This window comes from Sciurus vulgaris (assembly GCF_902686455.1).
Source record: "Sciurus vulgaris genome assembly, chromosome: 4".
Taxonomy (NCBI): Eukaryota; Metazoa; Chordata; class Mammalia; order Rodentia; family Sciuridae; genus Sciurus; species Sciurus vulgaris.
Window position 1 is genome coordinate 16,349,914 of NC_136464.1, and position 10,902 is coordinate 16,360,815.

Below are 10,902 nucleotides of genomic sequence, written 5' to 3' on the forward strand. Positions count from 1 at the left end.
TAAAGAAACTCTTGGTCAGTTTGGTGACATGAATAAAAGAATAACTTTAGGGGTCAGGCACCTAGACTTGATCCCGGTTTACCTGTTGTCTGGAACAAGCTGCCTGAACCCACATCTTGCCCCCTTGTGAGGTGTGACCTTTAGGCGTCTCCCAGGCCTTAGCCTTAGGCACTCTGAAACCTGCTTGGTTTCTCTGGGTCAGCTCTGAAACTGATACATAAACATCAAAGAAACAACTTAACAGTGAGCTCATATATGCTGCATGAGATTATGTAACTGATTTGTACAATGAGATTATTGAATTTACTTACTCAGAATTATTTTGAAGATTAAGTGAGATGGTGTTTCCAGCTATGGTACCTTCTGGTGATTGATTTGTCTCTCTAAAACACTGTCTTAATCCTGACACTCTTGCTTGAGTCTCTATGTTTTCAGAAAGGTCAGAGTTCAGCACTTTTGCATAAACCTTCTGATCTGTTCTCAAAAGACTTTTCCAGTTTCATCTCCAGTTACTCCATCGTCATCAATATCTGCAATTGGCAGTTCACTGAATATTCATCTTGAAGACCTGTACTGCTCTTTTTTGTTCACACAGTTTTCTCCTTCCTGTAACTTTCCATGGAATGGCCGTTCATGCCATTGTATCTCCTTATCCAAGATCCACACAGTTGTCATGCCCCTAGTTTAAGTCACCTTACCATCCACTACTCCTACCCCACTCTTCTGGTGAGCACTTGCAGTGTGGCCCATTGCAATTTGAGAAGAACTGTAAGCCGAAGATACACACCAGATTTCCAGAATTTAGTGTATGTGTACATTACATTACATATGTATGTATGCATATAGTTAAGCATCGTACGAACAAGGTTTTACAGCTAATACGTGTTGAAACACTAATTTCATCTGTTTACTTTTAATCTATTTTTAAAGCCTACTAGAAAGCGTAAACTGCAATACATAGCTTACACTGTTTCTATTGGACAGTGCTGGCTTAGAGTCCTTCCTGTTAGCCCATAATCTGGCACTCCATCACACCTGCCTCTGTCACGTCTCACAGGTGAATGTCTAATCTCCCCAAAGAATGATTGCCTTGGGGATGGGCTCAGAGCTAGGTTGGGTGTCTCCTATGGCACTCAGCACATGGCATGATCAATGAGAACAGAGGAACACACAAATCACAAGAGAAACATCCCAGCAAACCTCTAGTGGGTAAGCTCTCCAACTGTCTTCTGAGCACATCTAATGTGAAAAAAATGTCTTAGGTATATGAACAATCAAAGGATCTGAAGAGAGTTGTACACTGGAAGGGGGTTACCTCAGTTGCCTGTTTGAGAAAAATTGTTATTGCCTATTTTGTCCTGTGCATGCAGGGTGCTTTCTTGTGGTGTTGTAAAAATTTGTTAGTTTTTAAGTTACATTCTTTCACTTTGTACAATATTTTTCCCTGGCCTTCAGTGTTTTGTGGCACTGGTGATGCTGACAAAAATTACCAGCACAGTTCTGGGAACAGTGACCTGCTGATGCCACCGGACTCCCGGTGCTGAACTTAACATTTTGTGCCTTGTCATGTTTGCTTTAGTCTCTAGCTAGGAGGAATCCCCATAACCGAAGATGATTCCTAACTGAACAACAGAAAGAATTAGAGGGTTTGAAGCTACTTATAAGAGCAAATGAATGACTTAGTGCATAAAAACTGAAGAAGGGGTGTCACTGCTTCTCCTATGTATCATGGCAAGGGTTTTTAAACAGAACAATGGCTCAGTCAGCAGTTTTCATATGCCACTGGGATCCACCATGAGTCACAGCTCCAGGAGAAATTTGGTTTTGCTGTAAGGGAAATATTTGCTGATAGGATCAACTGGTAAATGTTAGGCCAGGTTTTTAAATCTCAAAGTGCATCTCATCAGTTTTGTGGAGTCTGCATGGATCTAGGTATGACCCTGAATGAGGATAGGGGCACTGTTTACTGGACATACTAATAGCCTTCATATGACAGACTGGAATTTTCCTGAGTGACTCAATTTTACTTAGGTATGCCTATTTAAAGGGGGAAAAAGCATTATCTCAGGATTGATCGCAGAATCATTTAAGCACAATGAGTTCTTTAAAAAGAGCATCTTACTAAAATGTTACCTATAATGGCTTTAAAAAATCCTCAGAGTGCAAAAAAATGTTATTGGAACATCTATTAATGTTTGCTCTTTAAAAGCATTTTAAACAAGGATCTAAAGCTAACAGGTGTGTTCCTGTAGTTAACATAGCAGATATTTTAAGTCTGTAAAGATCCTGTAGATTTGTTACTGTTTATGAAATTGGAAACGAAGAACTCTGATAGCCTGCAAGCCACAAAAGGAAGGTAAACAGAAACACACAAACACAAACGCCCTTGGCTCTCAGCACTTTTCATCTCTGAAATGCTATTCCAAGAAAAAGAGAACAATCTAGATAGCTGCTATTAGCGTTTACAACTCAGTGCAAAATAACAGAGTTGAGTAACTTTCCAAATCGACTTACTTTTTTCAAAGTGGCTGTGGGTTAGGAGTCATTAAACAACCACTTTTGCACAGCACATAGCAAACAGATTTTAAATCTGATATTTGGGAAGATGACTTTATTCAGTTGTGGTTTTTATGGAATTTTAAGTGCAATAAAAAATGAAGTACTATTTGTTTGGATGCATGAAGTATCATATATATTTTTGCTATTTTTAGTTGTTCTTCTTCACCTTTAAAAAAAAAAAAAAGCCAGATTTTTGTGGGTTTGGTTGCTAGGAAAGGGAAAGGAAGGTTAGGAGGAAGTACCGGAAGTGATCAACTTTGTCTAGCATAGGACACCCACTAGTAGAGCACCTCCCAGGGATTTTGAAGCAAAGCTTCTAATTAGGCTTTATGGAACTTGAACCTGAATCAAAGGGAAAGGAAGTTGGGGCTGTCTTTCTCAAGGTCACTGGGCATTGCGAGAACTACAGTTAGAGAAGAAGCCAGCGTGGCCAAAGTGGCCATCTGCCTGAACAAGTTTTCTGTCCTTCCAAAGGTACCCACAATTCCTATGGAGCAGCTAGTTAATAATAACTAGTAAAACTACTTTATTTTACAAATAGTTGAAGGTGGAACAACTACCGTCGCCCTCTAAAACCAGAATACGGACAAACCGACAAGGTCATGTGGTTAAGAAGTGACAGTGGCAGAAAAATAAAGCTTGTTAAGGTAGCCCACACCCTCGAGAACATTAAACCCATCACTAAGAACTTTTTTAGGAATAGTTCAAACAACTTATTTTTTTTTTCCCCTGCATGGAGTAATACCAAAATTCTCAGGAAGAAATCCAAACTTAACATTTAAAATGCAGCACAGGTAATTTCTGTGTCATAAATAGGAAGAAAACAGTGCACTCTTGCCACTGCTAATTAAGAGCCATGAGCCAGGCAGTGTGGCAAAGAGAGAGAAAAAAACAGAATTGAATGTTCTGAAAGATGTTAAAAATCAGAGCTTTAGGAAACCATTCATGAGAAATTCATGCTGAGAATGATCTAGAACGAGATCTTGCACAGGTTTCAAGCACCTTCAAGAAAAACTGAAGAAGTGCTTAAAAAAGGGGCTTGTGAGGACGTTGGTGCCAAGAATAAGAACAGGCTTCAGGTGGTGAAGGTGGAAATGTGATCTCGGCCCAACTCCGAGGGAAGGGAAAGGCCTGGTAATAAGGGTTGCTAACATCACTGCCAGGGTGGGCTTCTGATGATCCCCACAGTGTGAACTTCTCGGGGCTGCTGTGTTTTTGCATGTGTCTGTTATTAGAGCAATTGGATTTGGAAGCTTCTTTTCTGCTCCATGACCAAATGACCAAATCTGATTCAGAAACCCTCTTCTCCCACAAGAGGGCAAAAAACAGTTGATGCAGTCTATTAATCCAGAGTCTTTACTTATGGTAATAATACCTCCATGATTACATTAGAAGAGGTCTCTGGTAGCGACTCTTCAAGAGAGAATAGAGTAGATGTGGGTGTTTTAGGGGGATATCCCCTGGGAGTGGTTCAGTGGGATTTGCTTCAATATCATGACAATGTAGCAATGTTCTTTGGGACACACTGAATCAAAAATTATGAGATTCAGGAGCAATTTTCTAGATGAAAATTTAAATAACGTGAAGGGTGTGTGTGAAGGAGAGGAAAGAGAAATTAATTTAATTCCATTTGCTGATGTGACTGTAGCACAGCTATTTTTAGGTATAATCCAAACAGTGCATATCTTCTCCATTTTGATTAGTAGAAAATTGGCAGGGAGTCAAAAGAATTAGTATTTCTCAGCACATTATGCCAGAAATGTACAAATAAAACTACATTATCTGTGCCAACGTGTTTAATTTGAATTACTGCTAAGGTTTTATTTTATTTTATTGCCCTTCAAAAGAACGACCAGGTCCAGATTTGTTAGACATTGAAAGGAAAATAAGTCTTTCACAACTGGAAGCAAAAGTTTATAGCACAATTTTCCTTTAAATCCTTCCTTAGAAGATCTTGCTAAAAATTTAAATGTTAATATTACCCAGATACTTTGGGTGCAGAGTTTCCGCCTGGCAGTTTTACATATTGTCAGAGGAAGTCAGCATGTTCAACAAAATGTGATATTAAAATAAGCGAGGAGAATGTGCTTAACAAGGAAAGGTTTCACAATAGCCACTTAGAAGTTATTAATAATTCCAATTCCAAAGACATCACAGACCAAAAAAAAAAAAAAAAAAAAAAAAAAAAAAAGACTTCTGTTTGCAAAGTTTTACAAGTTCACCAAAGGACCAAGGTAGATGCTATACCAGTTACACATTTCTGCAACTGGGGGAGAAATGAAGATTGTTACACGTTAGAGAACTTTACAGTGTTCAATCTAAATAAAATTTCCAATGTAGTATCTCAATGAATCTTGATTATACTTTTGTTCATTGCTTTGATTTTAAGTTTTATGCCTTTGATACTCTGATGCACACCAACCTGTGGGTGAAGGTGACTTTCTGCACCTTGCTGCCCTCGCTTGCCACTTCTGCAGTGAGCTATCTCACTGATTACAAAGGACAGGCAGTTTTTTCTTCCTGCTACCATGGCTTCTGAGATTGGCAGACCAGCTTCCATATTTCCTAGTGTAAATCAATGGTTTTCTCCCTCAGAAAACAACAAAAAGTTGCATGAGTATTTGGAAAACCACTGTCATGGTCTGTCTCTGAATCCTTGTAATTCCCAGTTGGAGAACACAGGGAATCACACAAAAATCTTTTAAAATTTCCTGTTAATATATATAAATCAGTTTCAAGATTATAGTGATTTCCTCTAATCCACCAAAGAGACTCAACCTGTCTACTAAGTAGTTAAATTTTATGTATTTGTTCTTAAAGTTGAAGAAATGTTCATGATTTTAAGACCTGAGGTTTGATGGACCTGTATACACATTTCAGGCTGGGAATATTTATTTAAATGTGAAGATGTGTCTAGAATAAATAATCAGGAAACACAGGAAAGTGAAGCATTAACCTGGAACTTCAGTGTTCTTTAGATGAAACTAAAGATGTGAGGTCTATTAATTTAAAATGAAGAAGGGCAAAACCCCTAAGAAAATGCATTTCACATACTTACGGTGGGCAAGGGAGAACAGAAATGGACTGGTTCCTAGGGAAATTACAGTGATATTTCATCCTGTGATGGATTTTACATTCTCCAAAATAAGTTTTGGTATGTATGTATTTACTTATTTATTTAAAGCTTTTCCACCTTGGTCCCCTACCCATTCGCCTTTTTTTTCTCTTGTTGCTCGAGAAATGGGTTAAATTTGAGGGCTGCTTTCATTGAAGCTGCTGCTGTTCATGCAAACTACTGCTGGGCTCTAAAACACTGGCATCATTAAACTTTCTCAGAAGACTGTCTGCAGGTTGGGAATCATGAGAGGTTCTGGGTTCAAACCCTAGCACTGGAAAAAATAAAATAAAAAAATAAATCCTGGGCTTTAGAATATGTCATTGTGAAGGATGTCAGTCCTGACTTTCCCTAGATGAGAAAAGTCTGTTGGTCTTAAAGTACAGCTTGAACCAAAACTCTATACTCTTCACTTTGGTTTCTATACTGTCCACTTATGAAATGAAGATCTTGCTTAAAAATATAAGCATATTAAATTAGCTTATTTTGGAGAATGAAGAATTAATCTCTGGATGGAATTTCACTATACTCCTTAGGAACTAATTTTATGAAAAATACCTCATTCACTGGGTGTTGAAAATTGGTTAGGAAGTTAAATGATTTCACATTTGTTTTTACCTTGACCTGCCCTCCCAGAACTTCTGCTGAAATGATCTTATTTAATTACACAAGAGAAATAATATTTACTTCAGAAGGCCTTTTATAAATTTTTGCTTAACCATGGAAATATTTTCTCATTCTGTACAGCCACTGGAGTAGTCTGCACACTGATCATCCGTAGGCTGTGATTTTCGACTGGAAAACAAAAATAAGCTGTGAAAGTCACTTACCGAATTTCAAGTAGGCAACTGATAGTTCCTGCGAGTTAGTCTTCTTTCCTGCATTTCTGTGTGGAAGCTGCAGCTAAATTACCTGGATTCGCTGGGTTTTGTTTTTGTTTGCAGAAAACACACCATCACAAATGTCACTTCTTAAGTCAAGTGCAGCAGATGGGATATTGGGAGCGCCTACAAATAGTCTGCAATACCTTGAATCTGGCTGTGAAGACTGAGGGCAAATCTGCAGTGCTCAGTAGGTGAACACCTTATTTGGTACAGGCATTTTGCTATGTTATTGAGTCATGAAAAGCTATTAAAAGAGCTCTATGAGAAATCCAGTCTATATTTTAAAACAAAACAAACTGTCTTTTTCATTATCACTGACCCAGTACAGACACACAGTACATAATCTTGATTGTGCTTCATTGGTATTTATTGCACATGGACCAATTCTTCACACAGTAGTTAGTTGCACCAGAGTATAAATACTTGGAAAAACACAGAGGAAATAGAATTTATACACAAGTGCTAAATATTACCAGCAGATTCACGTGGGCACTTGGACATAAAAAAATAATAAAAAATCCGTAAGATAATTATATTTATAATATGGATACAGTTACAGTACCATGATAAAAGAGTATAAAAAGGCATTTTCCAATAATTCATTAGCCTCAATAATATAATAGACAACAGAATTTGAATTTGAATGTTATTTTAGATTTTAAGATCTGCCCCCTCCCCACCCCATTAAAAATATTTAATTTCTTTTTGTGCAAGTAACATCTGTGAACAATTCCTAACACTGTGCAAAAATGGCATTTTGAACCACTCCTTTTTCATTTTTTTTTTAACCCACATGTGCAGTAAGTAATCTGAACTGTTTCCTTTTTTTTTTTTTTTTCCTGTACTGTCTTCAATTGACAGAGTCACATGTCACGGAGAGAGAGGCTCAGCGCCTGGTCCTTCCAACTAATATTGATACATAAATAAGCTGTTTAATATAAACAAGTCTTTCTAGCTTGCTGTGCAATATGCACAGTGTGAGGTAGAAAACCCTCAGCTGGACCTCCGAGGCGCGCAGGGGACAAGGGTTTGCCCTACAGAAGGAAAGCAAGGTGAAGCTTGTTCCAAGAATAGCTTAACATTTCATAAAATGAATTTTTTTTGCATCCATCCTTTCTTTTTGCTTTGAGAACAGAAGAAATCATTACTCAGGAATTAAAATACAATTTCTCTGAAAAGCAAAAGGAAACGTCCTGACAAACTGTCACCCCCCCTCCCGCCACTGATGGCTCCCCTTCTCAGGAACAGGATGGAAGTCAGGTTGATAGACTTTTATCTCTTTTCCCCTACCCACCCAATTTCCACTCGGGTCCTCGCAGAAAGAGTCAAAACCCACCTGGAAAAAAATATCTAAAGATGCATCACACACACACAAAAGAAGGCCAAAACACAAACAGAAAGGAACCCAAGAAAAATCAGCCAGCCACTCTCCCACCCCTCCTAAACTTTCCTTTTTGTGCAGCGGTCCGTGGCCTTTCCGTTTGCCTTGGATGGTTCAGATGAGGTTTGTGGGCTTCGAGTTCACCTGCTTTCTTTCGGTCTTGAGTAAACAGATCTCTTTCGCCTGGGAAGCCATTCATGGCAGGCTCTCCTCCCCACCGGGGCGCAGATCCCGCGTCCGCGGCCGGGCTGGGGCGGCGAGGATCCGCGCGCCGGCGTCAGCGCCCCGAGCCCTACACCTTGGATTCCGAGGCGAAGCCCGGGCTGCACGGTTCGTCCAGGCTCGAGTCGCTGTCCGCCGTCGCCGCCCCGCCGTTGCAGCCCGCCCAGGGCTCCAGCAAGCGCGCGGGCGGCGTGGTCCCGACGTCGTCGTCGTCGTCGTCCGAGGGGGCCCCAGGCGACGGCGGTGGCCGGTTGCCGGCCAGGCAGCCCGAGGCGCGCGGTCGGGCGCCTTGGCCCGCGTGGCGCCTGCGACCCGCGCGGCGCGCGCAGCACAGCAGGCGCTGGAAGGCCTTGCGGAAGTCGGGGCTGCGGCAGTAGATGATGGGGTTGAAGGCCGAGTTGGCGTAGCCCAGCCAGTTGAAGAAGACGAAGAGGCGGTCGGGCACCAGGTCGCGGTGGAAGGCCTTCACCACGTTGGCCAGGAAGAAGGGCAGCCAGCAGAGCGTGAACACGCCCATGATGATGCCCAGCGTCTTGAGCGCCTTCTGCTCGCGAAGGGCCACGAGGCGCGAGGGCCGCCGCTTGCTGACGCGCCCGTTGACCATGGAGTCAGCGGCAGGACGCGGGGACCCCGGCGCCGGCGAAGACGAGGGCGCGGGCCCGGGCGAGGGCGGCCGCGCTGGGCCGCCGAGGAAGCGGCGCTCGCAGCTGTCGATCTTCTTTACCTGCTTCTGGGCCTCGCGGAACACCCGCAGGTACACGAAGGCCATAATGCACAGGGGCACATAAAAGGAGACTACAGATGAGGCTATGGCGTAGGCCCGGTTGGTGACGAAATCGCAGCACTTGGGGTCATTGTAGCAGCGGCGCGCCTCGTCGCCCTCGGCCCGCCACCAGTGCATGAGGATGGGCAGGAAGGACACCAAGGCCGAGATGGCCCACACGGTGCACACGAGGGCCCGCGCCCGCGCGCGCGTCAGCAGGCTCTGGTAGCGGAAGGGCGACGTGATGGCGAGGTAGCGGTCCAGGGCGATGACACACAGAGTCTCGATGCTGGCCGTCACGCACAGCACGTCCACCGAGGTCCAGAGCTCGCAGAAGAAGGAGCCATACTCCCAACGTCCCCACACCACGATGGTGGCCCCGAACGGCACCACGAGCAGTCCCATAACCAGGTCCGCGCTGGCCAGGGACATGATGAAGAGGTTGGTGAGCGTTTGCAGCCGCGGCGTCTTGGCGATAGCCACGATCACCAGCACGTTGCCTGCCACGATGAGTAGCACGATGAGCGCCATCAGCAGGCCCATGCCCGCTGTCCATTGCTGAGAGAGCGGCGCAGGGCCCTCGCTGGCCGGAGGCAGCAGGGAGGCCGGCGGCGATGCGGGCACCAACAGCCGCGCCGCCGTGGCTGCGCCGTCGGGGAGCGGCGCAGCTGAGGACAGGTTGCAGGGCTCGGAGGCGCCCAGGGCGAGCGCCCCCGCGCCCATGCCGAGCTGCGGAGGCCGGGGGCGGGGGGTGTGACGGGGCTGGGCCGTGGCTGGGGAACACCCCAGAAGCCCGGGCGGCGGGGCGCCGCGCAGGAGGTCGCGGCCAGGTCAGGGCAGCCGCGGCACGGGGCCGGAGGCATGGGCGCCGGGCGCCTTCCCCGCCGGAGCCGAGCGCTGTCGCCGCCGCCGCCGCCGCCGCCGCTGTTGGAGCCGCTGCAGCTGCTGGAAGAACCGCCGGGACCTCAGCATGTTTCTGAGCGCGCCGGTCCCGCAGCTCCGGCACCCAACACCCACCCCCCCCCGCTCCCACCCCCCCAAGCCAACCCCCGAGGCCGCGCGTCAGGCTCCTGCAGCCAATCCCTGCAAAGGCACGCCCCCGACTTTGGGCTCCCCCACGGCTGCCCGCACCCCCTCCCACGCACGACTGAGCGGCTCTGGAGAGTCCGGGGCAGATCGCGCAGCCGGCGCCTCCCCGGCACCCGCCGGTTGCTGCGGGCGCGCTCCTTCCCGCACCGGGTACTTCCAGCGCCGTGCTCCCTGCGCCCCCTACTGTGCTCTGCTCCCACCCGCGCACCAACCCCTCCCGCGGCCCCCTACTCGCTTCTCCATTCCACTCCCTCCAGCACCCTTTGGCCTCTCGCGCTGGGCTCGCTCCTGCTCCCCTCTGTGCCCCGCCGCCCCCGCAGTCTTCTACCTCCAGTGGCCGGTTTCTTGCAGCTCTGAGAGCGTGCTCCCTTCAGTGAAGAGGGGACCTCGGTGTTCTTGAAGCACCAGAGCGCCTTGGACAGTCTGTCCGCTGAGGTTGGAGGAGTTTGGCTGCGACACTGGTTCTCAGATCAGGCGGTCTAGAAGGGTGTGTAAAACCCTCTTCCGGTCAAGAGGGCACCCAGCCAGCCTGAGTCCTGACAGCTTGGGGAATCCGAGGTGGGAGTTAGTGGTTAGAGGAAACTCCCAGTAGAGCTGGTTTGCTGGAGCAAACCGCGTATCTGTCAGGGACGCTCTTTGGGCGCTGTTCTTGCTGGGAGCTGTATTGCACCGCAAGCGCAGTGGATGTAGAAAGCAAGCGAAGGTTTGCGCATGTAACAGCTAACACTGAGGACCAGTTGGAAACACACACACTCCCTAGCTCCAGCTAATGAATATGTATGATGCAATCGTATATTGTCAGCTTAAAGGGAGAAGTTGAGGGAAACAAATGTTGACGTCTAGAGGAAACCTCCCGGGCAGGGCACATAGAATGGTTTTAATGATATTT

At 45.9% G+C, this 10,902-nt stretch overlaps 1 protein-coding gene across 1 annotated transcript; it reads right to left on the bottom strand.

Annotated features, from left to right (window-relative positions):
- Positions 1-6,817: 6,817 nt before the first annotated feature.
- Positions 6,818-10,672, bottom strand: ADRB1 (adrenoceptor beta 1). Its single transcript, XM_079137510.1, has 2 exons — positions 10,342-10,672; positions 6,818-9,869 (listed from the first exon to the last, which is right to left on the bottom strand). Exon 2 carries the CDS (start codon positions 9,645-9,647, stop codon positions 8,232-8,234), a length of 1,416 nt encoding a protein of 471 aa, XP_078993636.1. The 5' UTR covers positions 9,648-9,869; positions 10,342-10,672; the 3' UTR covers positions 6,818-8,231.
- Positions 10,673-10,902: the final 230 nt, after the last annotated feature.